The sequence below is a fragment of the Falco naumanni genome, chromosome 4 (assembly GCF_017639655.2).
Source record: "Falco naumanni isolate bFalNau1 chromosome 4, bFalNau1.pat, whole genome shotgun sequence".
Lineage (NCBI taxonomy): Eukaryota > Metazoa > Chordata > Aves > Falconiformes > Falconidae > Falco > Falco naumanni.
Genome location: NC_054057.1, coordinates 39,291,529 through 39,318,282, shown reverse-complemented (window position 1 = coordinate 39,318,282; position 26,754 = coordinate 39,291,529). Strand labels below are relative to the sequence as shown.

The window sequence follows — 26,754 nt, the reverse complement described above, 5'->3', positions numbered from 1 at the left end:
TACAGGTTTTTTAGGATTATGGACTTGTATCCCTAAAAGTTTTTCTACTCAGGAAAAAGCCACAATCTGATATTGCATTTAGGAGAGAGCAAAATTAATAAATGATGGGAAAAAAAAACTCTAGGAAACCACGTTTCAGTAGCTCCCAGGTTCAGGAAACTACTGGTCTTTGCTTATTGAAAAATAAAGACTAAGGTAATCTTGCATCATTATACCTAGACAATGTAAGGTAGCGCAGAAAAGTATGGAGTATACTCAACTTTTTTCTCCATTGATCATATTTTTCCCAGCAACATATCAGAGGTTAACACTCCAAAGAGGTTAATGTAATTGCTAACATCTAAAAGCTGCTGATGAAAAAAGAAATAATTTATATCTTTACCAACTGAAATTCTGTTCTCCAGAAAACTGTCTATCCATTCCTTTACTTAGACTTGAAAAAAATTAGGAAATCATAGAGAAAATTTGTTGAAGACTTGTAGCTCATGTGCTCACAGTATCACCAATGCAAAACTAATGAAATAAATATTAAAGACACCCAACATGCATTCCCAGTTTTGCCACCTGGACCTTCCAGGGTGTTGAAACTGCAAATAGAAAGGACATGTGTATACTTCAAAGGTGAATATGAAAAGGAACAACATAAGCTCCCCTACTTTCCTACTGTTTCTGCTGTCAGCCTAGTTCTGCTATGGCACAGCTACATAACCATTGCTCAGATTTTTGAGGAAATTGTCAAACCAAGAGAAAGAGCCATGACCAAGTCCACAAAGTCAAGCTGTGAAATGTAAGAAAGGCAGAACTGGAGATAAAGAAGGTAAAGACTACTGAGATGGGGCCAGGCAGCAGCTCAAGCATCAAGAGGCAGGACATCAATGTAGAAAAATAACATCTCAAGGGAAAAAACGAGGTGGAAGATTGCAACATCAGGCACCTGCCACAGGGAGCAGTGAAAGCTGACCCTTTTCCATCCGACTAGCAAAGACCCTTAAGGTGATTAATATACTAATATTAAATTTAGTAGGTCACTAATCCTGGCCATCTTTTCTGTGTGTTAACCACAAAGTAACTGCTTTACATATAACTGCACATAGCAAAAGGTGGCTCAGGGAAGGAGAGACAGTGAGAATGGAAAGCCATTTTGGCAGCAAAGATATATAGCAACAGAGAAACAACCAGAAGGTGCCACTGCTGCAGATGGAAAGGCAAGAAACAAAGCCCTGTTCGCATAAGCTGTGAATGATAATGCAGTATAGCAATGCTAACATTTTGTTCTGAGCATGGCAGGTTATGTCACAGAAAATATTTTAAAATTGGTGTCGAGGCCATGAAGAAAGTGAAGAAAGATGAGGTGATCCCTATTATGCCATATTCTGTCCTCAGTCTTCCTGCTCTAAAAATGTACAGATTTAGATAATAACATTTCTTTTTAGGAACAGCAGAAGAGTAGGATTAAGTAGGAATTCAGCAGAGGAACAGTTTATTTTTGCTTTCACAGCACCTATGCTAGGCGTGCTCCTACACAAGTACAATAAGGAAGAAAAACAAACTTCCTATTTCCATCCCTACAGTCTGAACAGGGTATTAGAATGTCTTGGTGTTATCTAAAATGTGTGGATGTTCATTTTTTTGCTAGGCTCCAACTTAGATATCACAGCAATTCCCATAGCTATAACTACAGACTTTAAACCAACATTTAAAAAACTTGCCATTTGTGATGCAGAATATGAAATAGTAGTCTTTCTTATTTCCACATTACCAATACTTCAGTGGCAAGAATAACTGAGAGATTGTAGGACTGCAAGTTTGATACTGTTTTCTATCACATGCTGACTTTGCTATGCTCATTCAAAGCTAGACTTACAGCTGTGAACTGAATCCTGAACTAAACTTAAATCCACTTAGACACAGCAACTATTACTACAAACCTCTTGTTAAACTGCCTTTTTTTTTTTTTTTTAAGTATTGCATTATACCTTTATTCTTTTGCGCAGGCTACTAATTAGATTTTTAGATGAAGATGTAATTGTCCTTGATTTTAATCTCTGAGCTGCCTTTGGACCTACGTGGGAAGAAGGATTAAGCAAAGATTTAGTATTAAAAAAATATGTGTGATGGGAACCTTTCATGAAAGAGAGGGCCATAGGGATCTGGAGTCTCCTATCCCCACAAGGGAAGAGGGAGCCGTAGGAGGCTGCAGTCCTCATACGGTCTATAATAGCAAAGACATCTGGAGCCTCATAGGGATGGAAGTAATAGGGTCTGCAGGGTTTCGGTAGGTCCCAAGTCTCTGCCTGGAGGCAGTGGTGGCAGGCATCAGGCTATATGCTCCAGCCCTGTCCAAACCTTCCACCTTGTGTGCAGACTCTTACAGGATGCAGACAGCCATCAGGGCAGGAGAGGGAGGTGTGTGCCAGGTTATGTCACACCAAACTGCTTCTATTACTGCTTCAAGACCTATCTAAGCTGCCAGTCTTTCACCAGGAACTCCCCTAGGTCTGGGAGCTCTCCAGAGCGGTCAGGGCCCCCAGCCACAGCAGAAGAGGGGAAAGTCCCTGCCCATGGAGGGGAGCCGTACCTCTCCATCACGCATCACCCATGAATACAGGCAGGTGACAGAGACCCCTTCAGTGTGCCAAATGGCAGTAGTGGCAGGTGTCTCTGGAAGTAGAAACCTCATAAACATGGCAAGTGGGACTGGGCAGGCCTCACATGTCTTTCCCAGTACAAGTGGTGCTTCACCACGTGGTGAAGCGTTTGCTCCAGGATGTGAGGACCACTCCACATCCCACTCCCTCTCACTGCTGGTGGTCTGCGCCTGCCCCCACTCCTGCGGGGCTGCAGGTCACACCACACAAGCCTCTCTCCCACACCCATTTTAACGGCTGGCAAAGAAACACACTGGTCTGGCCCAGACCTGTGCCACAGAAACGTCCTTGCAGGCTCCTGAGCTCTTCCCCACCCACAACGCAGTAGGGCCACTTGCCCCTGGGCCAACAGCCCCTCCGGGCCAGCCGGGGGGCGCAGCGGGGCTCAGGCCCGCGGGGGATGCGGCCGGGGTTACAAGCACAGCCGCAAGGGGCACCAGCCGCGGAGCCTTTGCCCTCATCCCCTCGTCCTTTTACTCACAGCCCCAGCACGGAGCCCGGGGGGCTGCGGGGCCACTTCCCGCTCCCGGCGCCACCGAGCCGCGGCCACTCCGGCCTCCGCCTCCCCGCGGCCACCGCCTCCCCTCGGCCGCCCCGCCCCGGCCCGCCCGCCTGCCTGCCCGCCCGCCCGCCTGCCTTCCGGGCCCGCTTGGAAGTGGGGCAGAGGTGAGGCAGGCAGCGAGCGAGTGAGCCGGGCGAGTAACCCGGCCGGGCAGCGAGCTGGGCGGGCGGCCGGCCGGGCAGGCGGGCAGTGAGCGAGCCGGCCGGGCAGGCGGGCAGAGCCGGCTGAGGCGGCGGCGGGCCCGTCCAGGCCGAGGTAAGCGGCGCTCCGTGGGGCGGGCGGTGACCGCCGCCGGTCTCGTACCTTAGGGGGTGCGCCTCGGTGGGGTAGAGGGTCGTACGGACGTTTCGGCTCCGCCCGACTGTTTCCTCATCCCCGGCCTCCCGGGCCTCTCCGGGGCAGCTCCCCGGCGCGGGCCCTGCTCGGCCCCGTCCCGCCCCGGGCCGCCGTCCCGCCAGGGGGGAGCGCTGGGGCAGGGGGGCACGGCTAGGGCTCGGGTGGCGGCCGCGCCCCTTCGTCGTTATTACGACGGTGGGAGCCTCGGTGAAAAAAAAAGTCTGTGGGGAGCGGCGAGATGGCGGCTGCCGGCCGGTTTCCACCTTCCCCAGTTCGCCCCTGGTCGCAGTTGGTGGGTGTGCCAGCGCCGGCTGGCTTTCCCGGGAGAGAGCAACAGGCCCCGGGCTGGTTCATGGCAGCGCACCCCGAGGGAGCATCGGTGGCTGCCTGGTCACAGTTTCACCCTGGGGTGGGGTGTGTGTGTCTGTCTGTCTCTGTGTGTGTGTGTGTCTGTCTCTGTGTGTGTACACACCCCCCCCTCCTGTGGCTTCAGGCCGGCAAGAAATCCTCGATCCCAGGGACCCTTCCCGGATGGGTGTCTTCTACCCTGTAAATGATGGGGGGCAGGGAGGGGGAGAAAACAGTGTGGGGAAATGTATCATCCAGCTTCGGCTTCATTAATTGACTGTTGTGCTGCAGATCTGCATCATGGAAAAGCAAATGATTGAATCCACTGAGGAGCGAACGTTTCAGTACCAAGATTCCCTGCCTTCCCTGCCAGTACCTCCTCTTGATGAATCTTTAAGTAAATACCTTAATGCAGGTAATGACTTAATATTGTTATAGTAGCATGGCATGTGCTGCTGTTGCCAGGCTTATCTGAAGACATTCTTGAAGTGATTTGTAGAGACAGCTTGTATCAACCGGTGCAGTTGCATTGGAGGATCCAGACAAGTTTAGGGTGCAAAAGGTCTTTCTCAGGTTCAATATGGGAAAATAAGTGCCCAGAGCAACCTGTGTAAAAGTTTCCATTTTATCCCTATTTGCCTTTCTTCAAGGGAATCGGGCATGTGGGAAGGTTAACTTTTGGGTTTAGGTTTTCTCCTTCCCTAAAGTTTTGCTTTTGCTTTGGGTTTGGGTTTTGGCTTTTTGTTGTGGTTTGTTTTTTTTTCCCCCCCCCAGTTCTGTCTGGTCTAACAAAAGATGCTTCTCCATCTACAAAGTTTGTTTTGCATAGTAACTACTTTGCTTGTTTATGACTGTTTGACCAGAATCTTTGTAAAAAACAGTTACTTCAAACTTTTTGATACTTAAATATTCTTCTTTCTTGCCACTACTATTAACTATACAGCAGAAGGAAAAGGCTGTGGTGGGCATTTTTTTGGATAATTCCTGCCTTGAAGTGTTGGCTGTCTAAAGAAGATCACATAAGAGAAAAATTTTGAAAACAACATCAGTGCATATGTGTCTAGCTTTGTTTATGAAGCACAGATGACTGGTTGGTTCTTTATTGTGATTATCAGGCTTTGATATATTGGGGATGACAAAGATATATTACCTAGTGTCTTGAGATAACTTTCCTATGATTCTTCAATAATTTTTAGAACTCTGAGACATTGATCTTTTTTTCTGGAACATCTGCTTTGTGTCTTGCCATTTTACCTGTAATACAGGAATACTAACAGAGTAAGACCTGGAGTTCTGTTCTTAGGAGCAACATATTACACCAAAACTTTCCTTTCCCAAAACAGAAATCCTTCAGTTCACTTGGAGTTCTCTTTTATTCTGCACATAGTGGAAATGGCCCAGCTGATTGTAATAGGTTTTCTTTGGTGTTCCTTACATCATCACTTTTTGATACAGAATGTTGAAATGGTGGTTTTAGAGAAAAAATACCGTGTCTATGACTGTCAGACGATGTTTTCTTTTTGTTGTAGTGCAGATGAACTGAAGTGGTGCTGCAGTAGTACTGAACCTGCAATAACAGAATTGCCCATAGAACTTAGTTTTGTAAACCCAGCTGGCTGTCCCAAGTTATGGAGTGATAAAATCTGACAGTGAATTTGTTTGCTTTTGTTTTCAGATTCTGATCTGTGTTTTCATAAATACCTTATCACATGTTCCCCTTTTTTTCCATGCAGAACTTAGTTCCTACTTACTGTTCCCTGTACATAAGTCATTCTATAGCTTTGATCCTTATTGTTGATCTCCTTCAGTCTCACTGGAGGTTGGAGGAAAGTTATTCTAGTACTGTTTGTTCTGCCAGTCTTCCCTTCTACAGATTGCTGAACGCCGGAATGTGCCATACATGATTCTAGACAGCAGCTTGGTGATTTTCATGGCTTAAGTTTGTAATTTGCTTAGTCTGTGGCGGTGAGTGAAGGAAAGGAGGTGCCTTTGGAGAATATTTCAGAACCTCCAGATGACCCTTAGTAGATACTGTGACTCATTCTGGAAAATCATGTCTTTCATTGGTTGGAGGGTGACCCCAGGCACTTAACATTAGTCAGTGTGCCTGTTAAACCACTTGTATGTTTAAAGCCAGTCAACTGGAAAAGCTGGACAACTGTGTCTCAGAAGGTGCCTTATTTAAGGCTTTACGGTAGCTACCTCTGCTTTGGATTCAGAATGACCAGTCTTGTTTTAAAGGTGGCCATATCCGTGCTATTTAGCCTTTCATCTCATGCAACAGAGGTTGAGACTCAGAAGCTTGGACTCAACCTGAGAGTATGAAACCCCAAAGTTCCAGCTTTCCAGAGGGTTCCTTAACTATGCAACTGAAGGTCTTTCATGTGCTGCTTCTTGTTCATGGATGGAGCAGATCTCCTATTCCGAAAGGAAGACAAGGTCTGTGGGGCTGTGGGGAAAGTGGCAAGACAGAAGTTCCCCTGAACAGTGAGAAAGGCGCTGAGTTCTGCTCCTTCCTAATAGTGCTGCTTCTACATCTGATCAAATGGTTTTAGAATCATGCAGGCTGGGGAGGGTTCATCTGGACCAGATTCCTGCTCAAAGCTGGTCCAGCTACAGCAGATTGTTCAGGCCTTGCTTATTTGGGTTTTGTATATTTGCAAGAATGGAGATCCCACAGCCTCTCTGGACAACCTTTCTGGTGTTTGATGACCCTCATGATTGTGGAAGGGGGAACAAAAAACAAACCAACAAAAAAAAAAAAAAAGAGAAATAACCCCAACCTCTATATTTTCCTTGTCAGAAATTTCCTGTGCTCCATCCTGAGTCCATTTTCTTTTGTCCTATTTCTGTGCATCTCTTAGAGGAACTGTGCTTTGTCTTCACTATGCCTTTCCGTTAAGTTGTTATGGAGTGCAGCAAGGTCTTCCCTTTGCATTCTCTTTTTAAGCTGAACAAACTCAGTTCTCAGCCTCACCTCATCATGTGTTCCAGTCCCCTAGCAGTCTTACTCACCCCTTTAACTGTTGGACTAGATGATCTTAAAGGTCTTTTCCAAACTAAAAGATTCTATGAATAGAGACCAGAAACCAGTAATTTTGCTTATTTTCTTTCTTGTATGCATGTGCATATTGCTCTGTAATGACTTTTTAACTTTAATAACAGAGGATAATTACTCTTTCTTACGATATTGTGTGGTAATAAAGTCACTTTCTGTGAAACCTAGAGTGTTGGACTACCCTCAGTCTGGGGAGGCTTTCAACTCCAGGTTTCCTGGGTGAATACTGTAAGCTGCTAAATTAAATGGTATAGGTGGATGGCTCTGTCAACATTTCTTTTTTCATGTGTGGTCACTACTGAAGGTGGTGCAATTCAGGCTGCATCTAGATAAAGTCTAGATATGTTAGGTACTGCCTGAATGTTCATAGCTGATCATATGTGCTGAAGGTGCAGGTGGAATGCTGGTACCTTTCCAAACATGGTGGTGTTGCATGTGTGGCATAAGTGGAATTTAGGGAGGTCCCAGTGCAATTTAAACACAAGCACTGTATGATAATACTTGAAAGTGGATATTCTGTGTTGCTGTCTAAGGGTGTCAGCATGCATTTAAAAATGCATTTGTAGGTATCATTTGGCCCTTACTCTCCAAGTTTGTCCTATGAAGCAGGGAAAATATCACTGGAACTTGAATTATACTGTTGTGGAGTAGCAGGAGTAGGCCAGTGTGTAGCTGAAGATGGATCTTTATCTTGCACCTTAGGACAGGTAGTGCAAAATACTAAAATTGCTTTTATGATTAGGATAAAAATTGAGTTATTTTTGAAAAGGAGTGAGGAGGACTTACCCTTGGTGGAAGAGGATCAGCATAGGTAACACTTGAACAGATTGGATATTAAAAATTCCATGGGACCAGTTGGGATGAGTCCATGGGTGCTGAGGGGGCTGGCCTTTGTCATTGGGAGGCCACTTCTGATAATCTTTGAAAAGTTGTGGGGACTGGGGAAGGTTTCTGAGGACTGGAAAAAAGCAAACGTCACTGCTGTCTTCAGGCAAGGCAAGAAAGAAGATTTGGGGAAACGCAAGACAATCAACCTCACCTTAATCCCTGGGAGTCCCCGGCAAATAGTTGTGGAAACCATTTCCAGGCATATGAAGGACAAGAAGATGGCTGGGAGTAGGCAGCATGGCTTTTTGAAAAGGAAATCATGCTTGACCAACCTGATACCATTTTATGATGAAGTGACTTGTCTCAGTGGATGAAGGGAGTGTAATGGATATTGTGTTGTTTATATTGACTTTAGCAAGGATTTTGGCAAATCAGAAGTGGTTGGTTGTGTTTTGGTGGTTTTTTTTTTAAATTCATCATAGATGAACTGGTAAAGTATGGGCTAAGTCTTCAGTCCACCTGACTCTCTACTACCATCTCAGCTGCTGGACTCAAAGCTTTGTGATCAGCAGCACATATTCCAGATGTAGGCCAGTCTCTGATGGTATACCCTGGGAGTCCAGTATTGTTTAACATCTTCTTTAATGACCTGGATGATGGGACAGAATGCACGGTGAGTTTGCAAGTGATACAAAGCTGGAAGGAGTGGCTGATAGACCAGATGGTTGTACTGCCATCAGTGGGAGCTTGACAGGCTGGAGGAATGGAGCCTCACGGAGTTTAACAAAGGGAAATGCCAAGTCTTGCAACCAGGGAGGAGCAACTCCCCACACCAGCACAAGCTGGGCCAAATGGTTGGAAAGCAGCTTTGCAGAAAAGCCCCTGGGGATCCTGGTGGACCTGAGTTGGACATGAGCCAGTAGTGTGCCCTTGCAGCAGGGCAGGCCAGCAGCCTTCAGGGTTCCATTAGAAGGAGCATTGCCAGCAGACAGAGAGGTGGTCCTTCCACTCTATTCAGCGCTGGGGAGGCCACGTCTGGACTACTGTGTCCATTTCTGGGCTCCCCAGTACAAGCAAGACATGGACATAACTGAAGTGAGCCCAGGGAAGGGTCATGAGAGTGATTAAGGGTTTGGATTATCTGACATATGGGAAGAGGCTGAGAGAGCTGGGACTGTTCAACCTGGGGAGGAGAAGGCTTTAGGATCTTTAGGGGGTTCTTTGCAACATGTGTCAGTACTTGATGGGGAGAAGTAAAGAAGACAGAGCCAGACGTCACAGTGGTATCCAATGACAGAACAAGAGGTGATGGGCACAAATAGAAATGCAAGACATTCCTTTTAAAAAGAAGATGACTGTTTTTATTGTGAGAGTGGTCAAGCATGGAGCAGGTTGCTAACAGGAAGGTTGTAGAGTCTCTGTCCTTGGAGATACTCAAAGCCCCAGAATCCTCAGCAACCTGCTGTAGCTGACCCCACTGAGATGAGGTGTTGGACTAGATGTTCTCTAGATCTATGAAGAAGAAAAAAGTAGTGATTGCAGGCAAGCAGTCACAGTTGTAGGAAGACACAGATGTGAGGAAGTAGGATTTTGATTCTACAAGGATCAGTGAAGTATTTGAGACCTTGCCCAGCTGAAACTCCATTGTTACTCGCGAAGGATATATTAGAGGTGGTACAGATACACAATCAAACAAGTATCCTTCCTTGTTTCTTAACAGCTGTAAGTAAATCACAGGGCTAGCACGAGCAAGACAGACAAGGAATCAGCTGACAGTAGTGTCCAGCAGCCTTAAAAATGAGTCAGGCTTCATTGTGTAGGCACTGAATCAGCAGAACCCTACCCCTCCCATTCTGTTTGTCACTGACTTCGCAATCTAAGTATAAAGATAACAGAAAATACATTATATGCAAGGTGAATGTAAGAAGACGAGATGTTGAGACTCAGAAGCTTGGACTCGACTATATGGACTCAGCTATATGGAATCAGACATCAGCAGTGCCTGTTAATGACCACAGGTTTCATGGTAAAAAGGCTTTAAGGAAGTTTTTTAGATTAAAAGAATGACTACTTTTGCAAATGTTTACAAAGAACTTTGGCCTGTATGGTGCGTGATCTGAGAGAAATCCAGAAGTATTTTAAAATACAAAATTTGGGTAGTAGTAACTGCCATCAGTGTCATTCAAAGGTAAGCGTAATGTGGGGACAGTGAATGGGAATTGATGGGCAAGGTGCTTGTAGATCACGAATAGACTTTTGAAGATAAAGGCAAGTAACTTAAGGTTGGTGCAGTAGGGTGGCAGACACATATGGCTCAATATATTAATTTAGAAAGTTCCTGTAAATGTAATTAATCAGTGAATTCTGTGGCAGCTGTTGCAGAACTCATAGTATTTCCAGCTGCGGTTTTAAACATATTGGATTTGGTTATCTGTTTCAGGTTTTCAGCAATTGCTTTCATTTCCTAACATCTACATTTATTTAAAAGTATGTATTTATGTTTTATTAGAACACAGTGATTAATTTATGGAATTTTAAAGGTGTGTTCCCTTCAAATACTTGTTTTAGAAGAATAAATTCTGAGTATTTTCATCTACTTCCTTGCCCATGGATATGTGCATCTCGGAATAAATCTCAGTATACAGCTGTGTTTAAAATAAAATAAAAACATTTCCTTTTTACAGTGAAGCCTTTTCTAAATCAACAAGAATATCAAAGAACTGAGGATATAGTTAAAAAATTTGAAAATGGGATTGGGAAAGAGTTGCATCGGAAATTACTGGAAAGAGCTAAAATGAGAAGGAACTGGGTACGTATTTAGATATGTAAGAAATCATAATTCAACTTACGGAAAGTTGGTTGTTCAGGATATAATTTAGAGAGTCATTTAGCTTTTTTTTAAATCTTAGGATCTTCCTCGTATCTGCCATTTGGCCAATGGATACGAACACATTCACTTACATACATGTGGCTTGTTTGTTTTTTTTTCCAAAGCTGAGCAGTTAAGAAAGCTCACTAACTGAAATTTTGTTACCTACCAGCCTTGGAATGCTTTGTCTGTCAGTTTCTTCCTCTGTCACCTCTACCCGCCTCCCCCGCCCCCCCCCCCCCCCCCCCCCCCCCCCCCGAAAAAAAGAAAAAGAGTAAAAGACAAAGGAATTCAGAGTATGTTCTCTTTGTTTCCTGAAAAAAGCCATGTGGTAGCATTCTAAAGTTGTCTTTCAACAGAGAAAGGGATCCGAGTTGGGGTGTTTACCGAGTGGAGCTCATGAGGACCTTGTAAACCTTAACGTGACACACTCTGGAGTGCAGATTTCCAGACAATGATAGAAAAAATACATTCTAAATTGTCTGTCCCAGATCCTCTCTTAACACAAATTTCCTATCCTTCCATTCTTCATGGAGTAATCTGTCTGATATTAGCAGCCACAGCTGACATCTGCAAGAGTTTAAGATCAATAATATCAGGGAAGAACTCTTCATAAAAATTCACTATTTAATAGTCTTAAGCAGTATTGAATTTTATTTTAGGCTTGAAAATAGAAGAGCTGTATATGTTAACCTCTGCAGTTAGTTTGGAACCATTATATAGGAACTACTATCCAAAATATTTAAAAAAAAAAAAAAAAAGTAAAAGCAGCAGACAGTTGAACAATCAAGTGATTGTTAAAGAATTAATGACTAAAACTTAATTCTGATGCTAAACATTTTTCATTTTCAGCTGGAGGACTGGTGGCTGAATGTGGCTTATCTTGATCTTCGCATATCAACGCAAATACACTGTAATATGGGAGGCCCCGGTCCCTATATTGAACACTTCTGGCCACCAAAAGAGGGCACTCAGATAGAAAGAGCATGTGTAAATATATGGCACACTCTGAAATACTGGGAACTGTTACGAGAGTAAGACTTTAAGTAATTATTTCTTAAGAATTAAATTAAGAAATCAAAGATTCTAAGTATTAATGATCTATGTGTACTTCAGTCACAAAAATATGTTTACGTTCATTGGCATGTGTTCTTTGCAGTGAAAGATGGTTTTGTCTTACGTTGATTTGCTTGCATAATTATCATCTGTCTTGTTTAATTTTGGTGTATTTGTTTACTACAGAGAGAAGGTGGCAATACAGAGATCTGGGAGTGCTGTTCTGGACATGAGCCAATTTCGAATGCTCTTCTGCACTTGCAGAATTCCTGGAGTTACCAGAGACTCGATTGGCAGTTATTTTAAAACTGGTAAACAAACACAAACTGGGGGTTAATGCAAGCAAATGATTTTATATTAATGGGCTAATGGAGTGGTCATGTTAACCATAGGGTACTTGCTTCCTCAAGCACTAAATCGGGTACTCATTGTTGAGTACCTATGTAAGGAAGCAAAGAAGATATCTAATTTACAAATGTCCTTTTTGGTCCAATATTTAGTCCTTACTAAACAAGATTTAAAAGAAAGCTGTGCTTCAAATTGTATGTTACCAGCCTGGTGCCTATATGAAGTGTGGCAGCATTAAAGATTAAAAAAAAAGACAAATTCCATGTGTTAAAAACGAGGGTGAAGTCTGTGTATTGTAGGGACAGAATTTCAGCATCATTACTAATTGCATCTTCCACAGAATGCTTTTCTCAAGCGTGCTCCCATACATTCTGCTGGAATAGTTCTTACTTATTTTCTGTCATTGTGCTGTTTCTTGGCTTGGTCAGCATCTTCTCTTTTCAGTCTTGAAAGTACTCCATAGTGCTTCTTGAAGCCATTCTTTTAAGCTTCCAATGGTTTTCTGGGGTACAGGATTGAGAGCTAGAGTGAAAACGTAGTGGTTTTATTCAGCCTCCACTAACAAATACTGTAGTATTAGTAATCAACTAACTGAAATCGTAACACCACTCTCACACACGTTCTGACATGGCCAGAGTTGTTCAGCAGTGTCAGCCTAGATAATTGTGGGAGGTGTGAGTTCCTAAGACTCAGGAATTCAAGAAGAAGGAGGCATTGCCTTGCTCCATAGAAAATATGTAAGGATATGATGAGAAAATGCAAAGTTGAAGGCAAGCTTCAAGGGTTTTTTGTTGGTATTACAATTGAAGAGTCAGTTTAAATACCAAAACATAGAAGAAACATTCAAATGGTGGAAACTCAGTGTGCTGTTACGGTCACACTTAATAAACAAAGCTGTTACCACTTGAAATTGCGTTCAGATTGCAGAGTAGGGCACCTAAAATTTAACAGGTAATGTCAGCTTGTAGTCAGAGACCATGCTGAAAGCAAGGACAGCCTGATCAGTGGAACCTGAAGAGCTGTTTGGTTCAACCTGCAGCAGACACCTTAATGAGAACAGGTGAAGAGCTCATTAGTTGTTATTAAGTGTATTGGGTAGATCTCTACCAACTGTAGTGAGATTTCAGGCACTTAATTCTAGGTATGTTAATTTCCAGACTTGATTCTACCCTTTGCTTTAGACAGCTACAGTTAGGATGGTGCTACATAAAGTAACTGAATTTGATGTCATCCCTTCTGATTTTTGTTATATTAGAAATTAATTTCATGATCTATGAAGATGAGGTTTACATGAAATGACAAATTCCTCACTTTAGAATGTCTTTCACCAGGTATGTATTGAATTGTATTATCTGTTTTAAAAAGTAGGACCCTAAAGATAGGTAAAAACCTTCAAGACTTCAGCGGATGCCAACTCAGTTACATACTTGTGGTAAAGGAGGATGCATTTCTTCTTTTTCCCAGGGTGGAACACTAGACTAGAAAACATGTAGCACCGTGGCTCAGTTTAAAAAAATGTAGCCACGTTTCTTGGGATTTTAACATCTGAGTTTTGTCAGAATCTTTTCCAACTTTATTTAATCTTATTTCCAGAAAGATGGATTCAGTAAGGCAATGCTATGCAAATGTACCTGGCCCAGTGTGGGCCAGCATCATCCACGTTTCTGTATAATGGCCACATTGGTGTGTCAGTGCTCCCTTTTATCTGTGTGTGCTGATCAGGTCTGATTGACATAGTAGTGCATCTCGCATCTTGAGCTCTGTGGGTGAAACTGGTTGCATAAACACTGACAACCGAAGGACTCAGTTGCTTGCTAAGTGTCTTAGCAGCAGGCTTGCTGCATTATATTAATCCCTTTTACAAAACAAACCAACCAACCAAACTCATGCAAGAGAGAAATGTTACTAGATCAACTTTCAGCAATCAAGACTCATGATGGCAGAGGGTGATCCTGCCTACAAGGTACACAAATAAATGACATTTGCTACTAGATAGTGACAATGACTTGAAGTAATTAGTAGCAGTGAAAGTTAGGTACTTCTGTGTATTTTCTCTCATGGTTTTAAAATTGTTTAGATTTGCAGTAAGATAATGTAATTCGACTTCTAAAGTTACTTTTGTTCTTATCTCTCATTTTTAACTGTACGAAGTCTGCTTTATTTTGAACAAAAAAGTCTGTAGGACTTGCTGAGTGTTTTTCCTGTATCTGTCATTCACTCTGTCCTCATGGTTGGATTTTCTTGGGTTTTTTTTGTTTCATTTCAGAGACTGAAGGTGAATGCCCATCTCACTTAACAGTCCTGTGTCGAGGTCGAGTGTTTGCATTTGATGCTATACATGAAGGCAATATGGTGACTCCTCCAGAGATTTTCAGGTTTTCAAACCACCTTGTCTCAAATAATCTGTCCTATTTAAGCTACCTACCAGAGTCTGTTCTTTTTCCATCCCCTTCACCCCAAAGAATTAGGTGTGAGAGAAGCTACAGCTTCTCTTCTACCTGAGGGTTCAGATTTGAGTACATCAGGGGTCCTCAAACTATGGCCAGCAGGCCAGATGCGGCCCCCCAGGGTCCTCAATCTGGCCCCCGGTATTTACAGACCCCCCCCGCCGGGGGTTGGGGGGGGAAACCAAGCAGCCGCAGATGGCTGCCTGCCACTGCATCCGCGCGCCGGCCCCCTGGTTAAAGAGTTTGAGGACCCCTGGAGTAAATTCTTGTTTAGTGGATGGCAGCTTCTTGGCATGAAGCACTGATGATCATGTACTGTTGTAATACACCCACAGAACGTCACGCAAAAGGGCTGAATGAAGATGTTTCAGTAGGTAGCATGATTCATGTGGGAAGTTTCTTGGCATGGAATTATTAAAGTTACGTGTAACTCCATTCCTTTCAGGACCATCCCACATTGTTAATTGTCTCATTGCTACTTAATCATTAACACAGGTGAAGCACAACTTGCATACTGATTCATACCTAGTACGCTTGTGGTGAATTTTCTCAATAGTAGAGGGGCTGGAATTCCCATTGGTATACACTGATTGACTCCCTGCTAATTACAGAGCAGTACTGCAATATTTCACGTCTTGGCATCAGACCTGTGACAACCAGCCATGTTTGTGGCTTTTTTCATATTCTTGAGGTGCTGCAAAGGAACAGAGAGAAAGAATTTGGTTCTTTTAATACTAAATTTCAGTACTAGTGAAACTGGCAATGTTTAAACATTTTCTGTGCTGTGTCTCCTGTCTCCCAGTAGCATGTGGAGGTGGTGGCTTTTCTAACTGTCAGTACAGTTGTGGGCACAGGGTTTCCTACTGTGTTAGTTGAACTCTGATGTCACAGACAGAGACAGTTTCAGCATAAGTCTCATGTGATTGCTTTGGGATCTGTATGCATCTACTTATTAAAGAGGGGTTGTGCATTTCTTCTAGGAATAACTTACTGCATTTGTCAAAGTGTTGCTTATAGAGTGCGACAGAAATACTATAACTAAAATAGGCAAAAGGTGAATGGCCAAATTCCTGAGGCAAGACAAAAACTAATTAGAGAATTATAAAATAACTTTTTCTTTTTAGAGTCTGGTACTTTAATACTTAAATACATATGTTGAAATATCTTCTAATTTCTGTAGCTGTACCTGTTAGATCAAGCAAGTAACAAAGAAATCAACACCTGGAATACAGACAAAAACCCTAGAATGTTCTATTGTCTATAGGAAGGGGAGATTGATTTTTGCTTGGTGGTTTGTTTTAATAACCTCATCATGGGTGTTTTATTTTTGTCAACTGTGTAACTAATGGTCAGTAATGAAATTTAATGGGCAAGAGTGCCATAACAAAGGACAAGCCAGATTAAGTGCCTGCAATTTGTGGAGTTTCTTTAACTGAATTTCTTTAAAAAACTGAATCTGAAAACTAAAAATTAGCTCCCTGTTGATAGCTGTTCACGGGGAAAATGCAAGGAAAAGGTAGGAAAGTAAGTATTCTTGTGTAGTTCAGTTTCTACATTTAGGATGTGTTGTAGCTACTGTTCTTTGACTTTCAGGGTCTGTCTTGAGTGCGATTTTTGCCTTTGTATCTGATTAGTTCCTATAAAAGCTGCAAAGCTGCAGTATTGGAGATATCTGCTGCTCGGGAAAGTTTGATCTGTACTGCTGAAGTCTTAGATCTAGTTTTAAATGAAGTGCATAACACTTCAGGACCGTAATTGTTTACATCTACTGAGCTGGTAGCTGCAATTTGAATTAACCATTAGTGACTGAAAACAGAGCAGGTCTTCAGCTGCCCTTTAAGTCTGAGGGAGCTGATTTCTGCTTCCTGAAAATTCACATTAGCTTGTGAATGTGGAACCAAAATTCCAGTATTGCAAAAAAAGAGAGATAAAAAGGATGACTTTATCTTCTTGTTAACTAAAGTTTTTGAAATCTTCTTAAAGGCAACTTACATATATACAGAAAAGATGCCATAGTGAACCAGATGGACCGGGACTGGCAGCCCTAACAAGCAATGAAAGGACAAAATGGGCAGAGGTGGGAATACTTCGATGGTTGCTTCCTGAGAAAAACATTGTGATCACTGGAAATACGTAATTTCACTTAGCATTGTCTTTTTATGCTTTCTAGTTACGTGAATATTTGGTTGATCTTGATCCAAAGAACTTTACTCTTCTGGAAAAAATTCAGAGAAGTTTGTTTGTGATCTGCCTTGATGATTCTAGTCCCCATGCAACTCCTGAGGACTACACTGAGGTAGCTAAGGATTTTTGATAATTCATATCTGGTCTTTATGTAAAAATTTCTCCTGCACATATGCAGAAGTAGCACTTCGTGCTCTTTCGGAACAGAGAAAATGAAGCAGATGAATATGCAAATAATGCTGCTTGTTGATCCGTAGGAATACTTAGTTTAAATTGTTAGGCTATTGATGACTGAAATCTATCTTCATAATCTTTTAGCCCTCTGTCCTTCAGGATTCTCAAAAATATAGTCATCAACTTGTTATCACTGTAATTTAAAAGCTTGGGTTTATAATCATGTTTCATCTTCAACTAGGTGAAGATGTCTTATCTCTCAGGAAGGTCTCACCATCTTAATGTGGTCTTGGTTTAGCTGACAGGTTGGCAGTGTTCTTTGTGGATTTTAAAACCTACAGTGGGTAACTTTTGTTTTAGCTTATAAGGCTGGGGCTCATAGGTGATCCAACTGTACGCTGGGGAGATAAATCCTACAACAGCATCTTTTTTTCCAATGGAACCTGTGCCGCATTCTGTGATGTAAGTTGACTTTTTTTTTCCCTGCTTAAAAACCTTTCAAGTATTTATTTACTAAGTTTTCCCTTTCAGAGTATTATCTTAAATGTTTAATGCTTTCCTCTTTAGTATACCCTTGTTTACCAGGCACCTTATCTGACAAGTTTCCAAAAGCAGTCTGCTTTTGCAGTGTTTGATGTTACATCATACTTGAAATAAGAACATGAGATTTGAAATCATAATCTTATTTCTAAAATGATGAGGGAGTTCAAAGACAAAAAGTACATTGCGCAAGAAGGCTTAAAATTAACTCTTTGTATGATGTAGCTGTTTGAACAGCTGTTTTTTAAACTCGCGTTTTTTTGAAACTCATTATTAAATGGCCAGAAGGGCCTACATCTTGCCTAAAATATGCTTTTCCACAGCAGTGGTGTACTGTGCCTCCTCACCTGGCTGCAGAGCAGTCAGAACAGTGGGTGCACTTACATAGTTCTGTATGTATTATAGAACTAGAAAAACAAGTCCAACACTGTGCAGTAAAGTTGTTGGTCTGCAGGAAAAAGAGTGGGGTAGGGAAAAAGAAATTTTATCCTCTTGTAGTTGTGCAAATAATGTGATATCTTGTCTTATATGATTCTAGCATTCTCCTTTTGATGCCATGGCTTTAATTACTATGTTATCTTATGCCGAAAAGACGATTATGGAAAACGAGGGAAAATGGAAGGTACCTATCCTTTTAACTTTCAAGGTTATTAGTTAATGTGTCTTTTCTTATGGATAATACTTTTTCTTTTCTTTCTTTCTGTCTGCATCCTCCCAGGGATCAGATAAAGTGAGGGATATTCCATGGCCAGAGGAACTTGTATTCACAGTGGATCAAAAGATTATAAATGAAATTGAACGTACTAAAGAATTTTATTACAAAAAGGTGGATATTATTTCTACTTTTCTTAATTGTCATGGGGGTTTTGGGGGTTGGGATTTTTTTTGTTTATTTTGTGTTTTTTTTCCTTAATTTTATTTTTATGGTTTTGACTGGGTTTTCTCCCTTCTGGAGAACAGGGATGAATATGTTATGCTAAATTGATGAATCAGGGGACTTAATGCCATGGTTAAATTTGTTACATTGTTGGTTTATGTTGAGTGTGTTTTATCTGAAGGTGGACCAAGTTGTGATATTTTGACTTCTATGGCTTTTCCTCTGGTATGATAGGTATCTGACTTGCAGCTGGTGAGTTACGCCTTCACATCCTTTGGCAAAGCATTGATTAGAAAGAAGAAACTTCATCCTGATACATTTGTGCAGCTTGCCCTTCAGCTTGCTTATTACAAATGCCATGGACGGTAAGAAAATCTCATTACTCAGAATAGGAGTAAAAACCTAATTTCTTGAGTAAAGGGGTGGATCTGGAGATACTGGCATTGCAAGGCCACTGCATTGTATGTAATTTGCTGTGGTGCTATAAGGATGAAGAAGTAAGTTTTTTTTTAAAGTAGGAGTTGCATAGGGCCTTATTTTGCACCATTGAAATTCACAGGGTTTGTGCTCTTGACTTCCAGAAGGATTGTGTCCTTGTGCCCATATAGGGATCACGTGTGTACGTATTGTGGAAGGGGGAGGGCAGAAGACAGTCCATGAAAATGTGGATTTGGGCTCTACTGAAGTAAATACCCAGTGTTTGCCCAAATGTGCAATGGGTCAGGGTTCTTTGATGTCAGATAGTTGCTTAGATGGAGAAGGAAGTTTTAGCTGTAGCAACTGACAGCCATCAGTAAAACAGTGAGTCTTCTGAGCCTGTGAAAAGCCTTCCAAACCTCAGTGTCTCACTTTCTATAGCAACAATAGATGTTAGGGTTTGGGCAGAATAATATAGATAGTGACCCCCCCAAAATGCCTGGCTCTACGTTTTTAGTGTGTGTCGTTTTATTTTGTATGGTTGGTAAAAGGCAGCACTCTTCCTCATACTGGCATTTCTCTTTGCTGGCCCGCTCTGATTATGGCTTGTGTAAGTCATTACTGACCTGGCAAGTATTGCTTGCTTCAGAAAAATGAGGGCTTCATCCTATGTTAGTCACTGGAGATGCATGTCTCGTCATAAGAAAGGTCAGTAGATCTCAGTTTGAACACTGGAATAAATAAATTGTCTGACTAAAGTAGCCTGTTAAGTCTGACAGAGCACACAAGTATTTTTTATATAAGATGTATATTAAATGGTAGGCTGTCATAGGGCTGCAGATGCTTCAGGTAAAAGCTGGACAGGTGTCAGTGTGCTGCAGAGAAGGATTTAAGCCTTTTCCTTATGCATTGGGACACACCGCTTATTTCAAGCGAATCTCAGTTTTTGAGATTTTGGACAGTGTGGATGGTTTCTTTAACAGAAATGTATAGTGTAACTGAAGCTTGCATAATTTCAGCTTATTTATGTTAGAGGCTGGTAGGTCTGTAGTCTGCACAAAATAGCCACGACGACCCAGTCTTCTCAAGTTATGATTATAGCAGTGCCACTTTTTCAGTCTCTCATGAATGCTTGTAGAGTTCCTTTGTGACTCTTTCTCAGACACACTATTTAAAGAAAATTAGTGGCTTACTGGTACTTGTAACTGAGCTAGATGTGTAAGATATTTGGCAGGACTTTCTTGAGAGAGCAAATAGTTTTGTTAAGTTAATGAGATACTCTTTCCTAATTTTTCTTCTTAGCCCTGGCTGCTGTTACGAAACTGCCATGACCAGGCGTTTCTATCATGGCCGCACAGAGACCATAAGACCATGTACTGTGGAAGCAGTGGAATGGTGCAAGTCCATGCTGGATATTTCTGACAATGTAAATACTGCAATCCTACTTTAATCATGGGTTTAGAAGGCCTGTCATTTGAACCGCTTAAAACTCATTTTTCTATTGTCTCATTAATGGGAGTTGGCCTGTTTCCAGTGAGACAGATTTTGAATGTTGGGTTGCTTGAAGTCTGGCTCTGGTCACTGTGACTGAGGTGAGCTGTCACGTGTGAACTTGTTTGGTTTTCTATCCTATTTATCTTTTGGTTTCAAGAATGTGAGTGTCTTCAGTTACATTCACGCTGATTTCCATCCCCACCCCCCCCCACCCCACCCCCCCACCCCACCCCCCAAAAAAAAGTAACTGGCTTGGAACAAACGTATTCTGCTGTGCTGTGGAGTGATTCTGTTGTTTAACATTTCCTGATTTCAATTTAAAATGTAAACTAATCATTGAGTCTGAGAGCAAGATTGAAATTCGTTTGTGTCCTGGTGACCACAGGGATGTATTCCAGAGTTTGTCTCTGAATAGCTGAACTGGTGACCTCTTTTTTTTTTCCCAGCAACTACTCTCTGGTGCTTGGCTGGCAAAGCATGTCATGCCTTTGTTGCCAAATGAGAGCTGTACTAAAGCTCTTCCTGTTGTCCTCACTGCACAATTCTCAGACCCTGATAAATGAAGCAAGGAGAAGTTTTTTGAGACAAAGGGCTATGTATCTTTAGGAAATTCAAAGGTTCTGTATTATTAATGCATCTGACAAACATACAGAAATATGGGTATTGGGAAGTATGTGTGATTTGGTAATTACAGTCTTCAAGAGCATATCTTCATGGTCTTCACTGGTTTCTTCTGCCCTGTGCTGCGCCTTTTAAATTCAGTTTTCTGGCCATTATATAAATCTGCTTTCCTACTGCGAATATGGATTCCTGTTATTTCTCTACTCTATTGGTATCTTCTAACCAATTGTCAGCCTCCTATGGGTAATACACATAGAGGCTTGTTACTTCCAACACTAAATAGCATCTCCAACTATCTTCCCATTGCTGGGGGGGGAGTTTATGATGAGTTCTTAAGGCTTAAAAAAGCATTGAATCTGTTCAATAGTACTGAAATTAAGATGCTTAAAACTTTACTTTTAAGGTACTACAAAATACGTAAAGTAGGTACTTTAAAAAAATAAAATCCTTTTGTCTCAACTTTTCTTTTGCCTCTTGTGAGCTTAGTAGCTTGATTTTTATCCAAATTGAGTGGCTGCTGTCCTTGTTTCACATTATTTGCTCCAACCTCTCATGTAATGAATAAAAAAGCTAAAGGGTCCTTCTTAAGTAGTTAAAGAGCTAGTAAGATCTGAGGTCTTAGAAGTCAAGATCTTGGCCATCTAGAGATATATTTCTAGGCCTCCTTTACTAGAACATGTATTTGTATTCTGTTCTGTCTGGTTTTAATATGTAAGTTCCAATATAAAATCGAAAAAACCCCATTAATGTTGGTCAGAACTTCTGTCATGGAAGTAATATTTCAATCAGCAGAGGAAAATTTGGGAATGCTGTTGGCATCTGTATGTTTTAATTAGGGTCTCTTTTTGTTTCCTGTTTTTTCATCACAGATTTTTTTTTTAATCTTTTTTTTTTTTCTTGCCATGAAAAGTGATAGAACAGAATATTTCAGTTGGAAGGGACCTACAAGGATGATCTAGTCCAACTGCCTGACTAATTCAGGGCATGGTGATCGTGTAAATGCAACCGCATCTACTAAAAGCTAGTGTGCTTCTAAACGGTGTTATTGTAGGAAGTTTCTGGTTTTGATTACTCTAGTTCACAGCGGTTGCTTTCTATTGTTACAGCTTGTTTAGGAAAGAGCATGAGGTTTAGAATCTTGTTGTGTGCAATAGTGATTCAAGTAACAGAGCAGAGATACAGGAAAAAAATGAGCAAGTTCTCTTGAAAAAGAAATTTGGATTTGGGAGAGAGTTTGAAATGTACCTTTCAAGTTCCTCCATTTTCTTCTGTCTAAAATTGCTAGACACTGTGAGGGGGAAAAACTTGTTGATCTGTGATTCCTGATGTGTTACTCATCTAAATTGTTTTTTCTTTTTCTTTTCTTTTTTGTTTTTTTTAATCCTGTCTCCACTACTTTACACAGACCTACCAACGACTACAGCTGATGCATAAGGCATTTGCAAAGCACGATAAAATGAGGAAAGACTGTGAGAATGGAAAAGGTACTGAGACCATGTATTTTTGTTTTTTCTTGTGGGTGAAAAGGGAATGTTGCTGTATGCTAATACATCTTCTCTGTCTCCTTGTTTTCAGCCTGAGTAAAAACTACCCCTTTAACATTTTATACTTTAATTTCAGGGAAAGGAACTAAAACCTAGTCCTTGTACCCTTCCTTGTGCCCCAAAGACATGTTCACTTTGAATATTAAATCACTTTTTCTGCCCAGCTTGGTGAGTTATCTGGGCAGGTGAGGCCCTGAAAGCTTTTTCACTTTGTCCATGAAATTGCTAGTGGGCCGGTGTCACTGTGTGGAACTCTTCCTCCTTGGCTGAAATGGAAGTTTTCTTGTTTTTTGTTTTCCACAGGAACTGCGCTGGGTTGATATTACTTAGTTCATTTGCATTTGGGCTCAGTGTTGCAAGCTGAAAGTAATGAAGGCCTTTTAGATCAAATATTTGGGAAATATTTTAGTATGCTATGCTGTGAATCTTGGTTTTTAGTAGACTCAGTCATTTACCTGTCCTTCAGCTGCTATTTGAGCTTCCTGATATCCAGACCAGAAGCAGCAGAAAAACAGGAAATGCTGCTGTTAATGATGCAGTATTTGCATTTATTTGACAGGCTTTGATCGTCACCTTCTGGGTCTCCTACTCATAGCACAGGAGCAAGGACTGCCAGTGCCAGAACTTTATGTGGATAATGCCTTCACAGCTAGGTAATTTGTATTCTTGGTATCCCTTGATACTGAGGTCTTTGTTATATTGGCTTTACGCATGCTGGTTTCTTGATCTCTAAGATGAAATAATTTTTTTTTTAAACTCACTTTGTTTTAAATGATCTTTAAAAATGCTGCTTTTATTTTATTTTTTTTACAGCGGAGGAGGTGGGAATTTTGTTCTTTCAACTAGTCTGACTGGCTACACAAGGTTTAGTGGAGCTGCAATCCCTATGGTACATCATGGCTATGGCTTTTTTTATGCAATCAGAGATGACAGGTAAGGATATAATCTCATTTGGGGCATGGTTCTGAGTCTGTCACAAAGGGAAAGGCAGCTAACAGCTAGAATGAGGGAAGAAGTGTCAGAAGAGGTTGAGAAGTGACGTGCATAAAAATAGAGGCATTAAAATTCTGGGAAAGCGTGTGTGGGAGGAAGGAGGAACAGTGGAGGTGAAGTAAGCACCAAAATACTGACAATAGGCAGAAAGAAAAGAGTGGGGAAGGTGAAAGAAAGGAGGAACAGAAAAAGTTGACTTACTTTAAAATCAGCTTTCATTTTGGAGATCATTAAATGTAACATGTAAAGGGTTTTTTAAAAAAGTAGCACTTGGTTGAGATAGACTAGGTAGAGTAGAGGTGAGCAAACTGTCCATCTCACACATCTCTTGACCCCAGCCAGCCCGCTTTCAGTAATAAGGAGAAGCTAAAACATTTGGCTTCAGTTCTCGTAAAATGGTAAGATTTTAAAAGATCCAACTTCAGCTTATTTGTCTTATGGACAACAATTATTGCTTCTTTATCTAATCTAATAAACTAATTATACTGTGTTGAGATAACTTGCCATTTTGTGATTTAGGTGTAATTCAGATGACTTCTTCCTAAAGCTAAATATGGATTGTGTGCAGATTTGATTCTGTTTGAGAATACAAATCATTTCTACCTGGATCTATGGCCCCATAAAGAGAACTAAATAAAGATTTACTTTTTATTGGGTAAATACAAAGAAAGTACTTTAAATCTTAAACTAGTTGCAGAGAAGAAATGTAACTTACAGTTTTACCAAATATAAGCAGAAAAGTTATGTCACTGTGTATGTAGAAATGGGTATTTAAATCAAAGTATCTAGTTTCAAAATCTGTCAACATTATTGCTTACTGAAGAAGGCACTAGGGATCTGAGTCCTTCTTGAATATTGAAAAAGTATGTTTATGTGACAATTTTTGCTTCCAAATTTATGTTAACATTTCACATTTTGGGGCAGTTTGTATGACTTTTATCCTAGACCGTGACAAGTAAGAGTGGTAACTTCATTGTTTTCTGTACTGACAGGATCGTTGCTACCTGTTCTTCTTGGAAATCATGTCCAGAGACAGATGCAGAAGTGCTCTGTAGAACTGTGTTCCAGTGTTTTCAGGACATGCTACAATTAACAGTTGCAGCTCAGCTGTAAGGTTGATAATGACGTAAAAGCGTTTGTAAACTCACAAGTTATACGTAGTACTTATAAACAAAATGCTACTCAAGAGCATTTATTTATCAAGTTTATATTCAAGTTTAAGACATTTAATGATCTATGTGAAGTTTGCCTGTTTTTATGGGATTTACTGTGGTAACAGTACCCATTTAAGAGTAATGTAGCCATTTGCAACAACAATGCAAGCAGTAGTACCTTATCTATGTAGAACTATGCAATATTAAAATATGCCTCAACAATGCAAATGTACTTGAGAGATGGGACGTTGGAAGTGGAGAGTTTATGGGAGACTTGTATTTATGATTTTAGTAACACGTAGAATACTTTGTAGTCTACTGATACTGTTTATGCCAGTGGAGCACTTAATTGTGTACTTAAGAGTAACCACACTATCCTCTTAGGTGATTATGCTTCCTATTCGTAGTGGGTTTTGAAATAGAAGGGCTGCCTCCGTCAGGCTATATGTTATTTTATAAGTTATCTTTCATTTTTGCTGTTGGGATTATACCAAATAAATGTTGTATCCATGAATGGGGATGTTCCCACTACATTTGTAGTAGAAGAGCCCTATAATCTGAAGTATTTTGAAAAAGGAGCTCTCAATAATAAAAACAGAAAGCAGCATATGAGTTCCAGATTCCTCAGAGTTTTCATCTTCTAGTGATCTGTGAACATCTGCTGCTTTAGAGTAATAATACAGAATAAAAATAAGCACTGAATGCAGTTTGATATGATCCTCAGGATTTTTAGACTTGATTCCTCTGTTTGAGCAGCTTTGTATTTTCCTGTCATAGAAATAAAATTATTCTAAAAATCAGCTTTGTATTGGTGGACTATTTAATATGTAGCAACTAAACTTCGTGAGAGAGATAGGATCTTGCAGGCAGATTAACTTGAAATAAAGATTCTAAAGTACCAGTTGTTTTCTCTAGGTTTTGGAGTTTTGAGAGAAATCAGAGATTATTATTTGTTTTACAACAACTGCATCCTCAGCTAACATGAACCCATCTTCTTGCCCTCTGGAAGCTCTGCTGCTTCCCCCCCACCCCAGTAGCAAAAACAGTTAGTCTTTTTATGTCCTTCCTCAAAGCCCAAAACTTTACTGAGTAACAGGCCAGGGTGTGTTATACTGTGTCTTGTTGCCTGAGGAAATAGTCTCATTGTTTCAGCCTCATTCTTCCCTGCCTTTATTGGACTACTTGTATGTCCTGTCTCAGTTAAATCTGACAACCATTTGTTGTTTAATGGTTGACTTGAGATCTTAACTCATACAGAGTAAGAATACATTCCTGTTTTGAAGTCCTGATAATAACCTGCTCTCTTTCTTGGACACAAATGGCTTTCTGAAATCTCTGTGAGGGAAGCGTGTGCCTTTATGATGCTGTGATTTCTGTCAGATAAATAAGATTTTGGATCAAGCTATGCCTGATGACTTATTTTAAAAAAAAAAAAGTTCTGTCTGACAGTTACAACCTTTCACCCCTCAGTGGGGTTAGTAAACCTGGTTGCAACAGTGACAAGGACAGTTTGTTTTGAACATTCATTTTAAACAGCCTCAAATCTGATGATGGGTGTAATTTTGCATTTATTTGCATTTCTTTTCCACACACCTACTGCTGCCTTTCTTGGAATTTCTGGGAGCATAGAAATCCTGGCAGAAGTACAGAAAAAGGAAAACTATTTCAGCAAGCGTATCACTGAGAAAATGTCATCCAGTTACCAGCATAAGCAAAATTTCCTGTTCAGCTGGGGTGGTCTGTGCCTTGCCTAGAGGAACTGAGGACAGATGCATATCCAGAGAGAACAAAATTAAATTCTGTGAGTTGTTAGAGCTACTTGTTATGTGTTATGGATGCATGAATTCATGAGCATGGTGTTAATTTCCTTGTAAGGAGTAAAATATTTTTTATTCAGATTTGTTCTACTAAGTTTATGCTCTATGGACTATGCTGGAATGAAGCATAAAGTGTTAACCAGATTTTTTTGGTGTGGATTTAGGAAAACATAATCAATGCAGAAGGAGCATACTGTAGTGGGGGCTCTGATTTCAGGTCGGGATGGTTAAGCTGTGCCTGTTGTCATAGGACAGGCACCATTTTATTTGAAGACACTGAGACTAAAGCAGGGGGGTGCAGAAGTTGGCTGTACCTGTTAGTGCATTGGCAAGCCAAGAACAGGAGCCAGGTTTCTGCATTGGTAGGACTGAGCCAGTTGCTAATCCAGATTCCGTTTTCCCCTACTCTGGGGCTGCATGTGCATTTATGTGGAAACAG

General features: G+C 41.0%; 2 protein-coding genes and 1 long non-coding RNA gene across 11 annotated transcripts in view; 1 reads left to right on the top strand and 2 right to left on the bottom strand.

Annotated features, from left to right (window-relative positions):
• OLAH (oleoyl-ACP hydrolase) overlaps positions 1 to 3,754 on the bottom strand; it is a 21,584-nt gene extending 17,830 nt beyond the window's left edge. For 3 of the 7 annotated variants that reach the window (XM_040591186.1, XM_040591187.1, XM_040591189.1), the window contains exon 1: positions 3,514 to 3,754. The gene's annotated coding sequence lies outside the window, so the exon portion shown is untranslated. The remainder of the gene's footprint in view (positions 1 to 3,513) is intronic. The other 4 variants (XM_040591190.1, XM_040591193.1, XM_040591194.1 and 1 more) reach the window with 2 other exon arrangements.
• Positions 3,289 to 25,298, top strand: CROT (carnitine O-octanoyltransferase). Of its 2 annotated transcripts, none has more exons than XM_040591185.1 (17): positions 3,289 to 3,465; positions 4,186 to 4,309; positions 10,465 to 10,589; positions 11,502 to 11,683; positions 11,892 to 12,016; positions 14,320 to 14,428; positions 16,484 to 16,577; positions 16,671 to 16,796; positions 17,219 to 17,320; positions 17,937 to 18,020; positions 18,117 to 18,224; positions 18,510 to 18,640; positions 19,995 to 20,118; positions 22,213 to 22,291; positions 22,911 to 23,004; positions 23,165 to 23,284; positions 24,337 to 25,298. In XM_040591185.1, exons 2-17 carry the CDS (start codon positions 4,195 to 4,197, stop codon positions 24,455 to 24,457), a joined length of 1,839 nt encoding a protein of 612 aa, XP_040447119.1. In that variant the 5' UTR covers positions 3,289 to 3,465; positions 4,186 to 4,194; the 3' UTR covers positions 24,458 to 25,298. The 2 variants fall into 2 exon arrangements, with proteins under 2 accessions (XP_040447119.1, XP_040447118.1); XM_040591184.1 differs by lacking the exon at positions 3,289 to 3,465 and adding an exon at positions 3,822 to 3,838.
• Positions 12,321 to 26,754, bottom strand: LOC121086841. Of its 2 annotated transcripts, none has more exons than XR_005827456.1 (2): positions 26,630 to 26,754; positions 12,321 to 12,575 (listed from the first exon to the last, which is right to left on the bottom strand). It is a non-coding gene; the product is annotated as an uncharacterized LOC121086841 (long non-coding RNA). The 2 variants fall into 2 exon arrangements; XR_005827457.1 differs by lacking the exon at positions 26,630 to 26,754 and adding an exon at positions 19,319 to 19,988.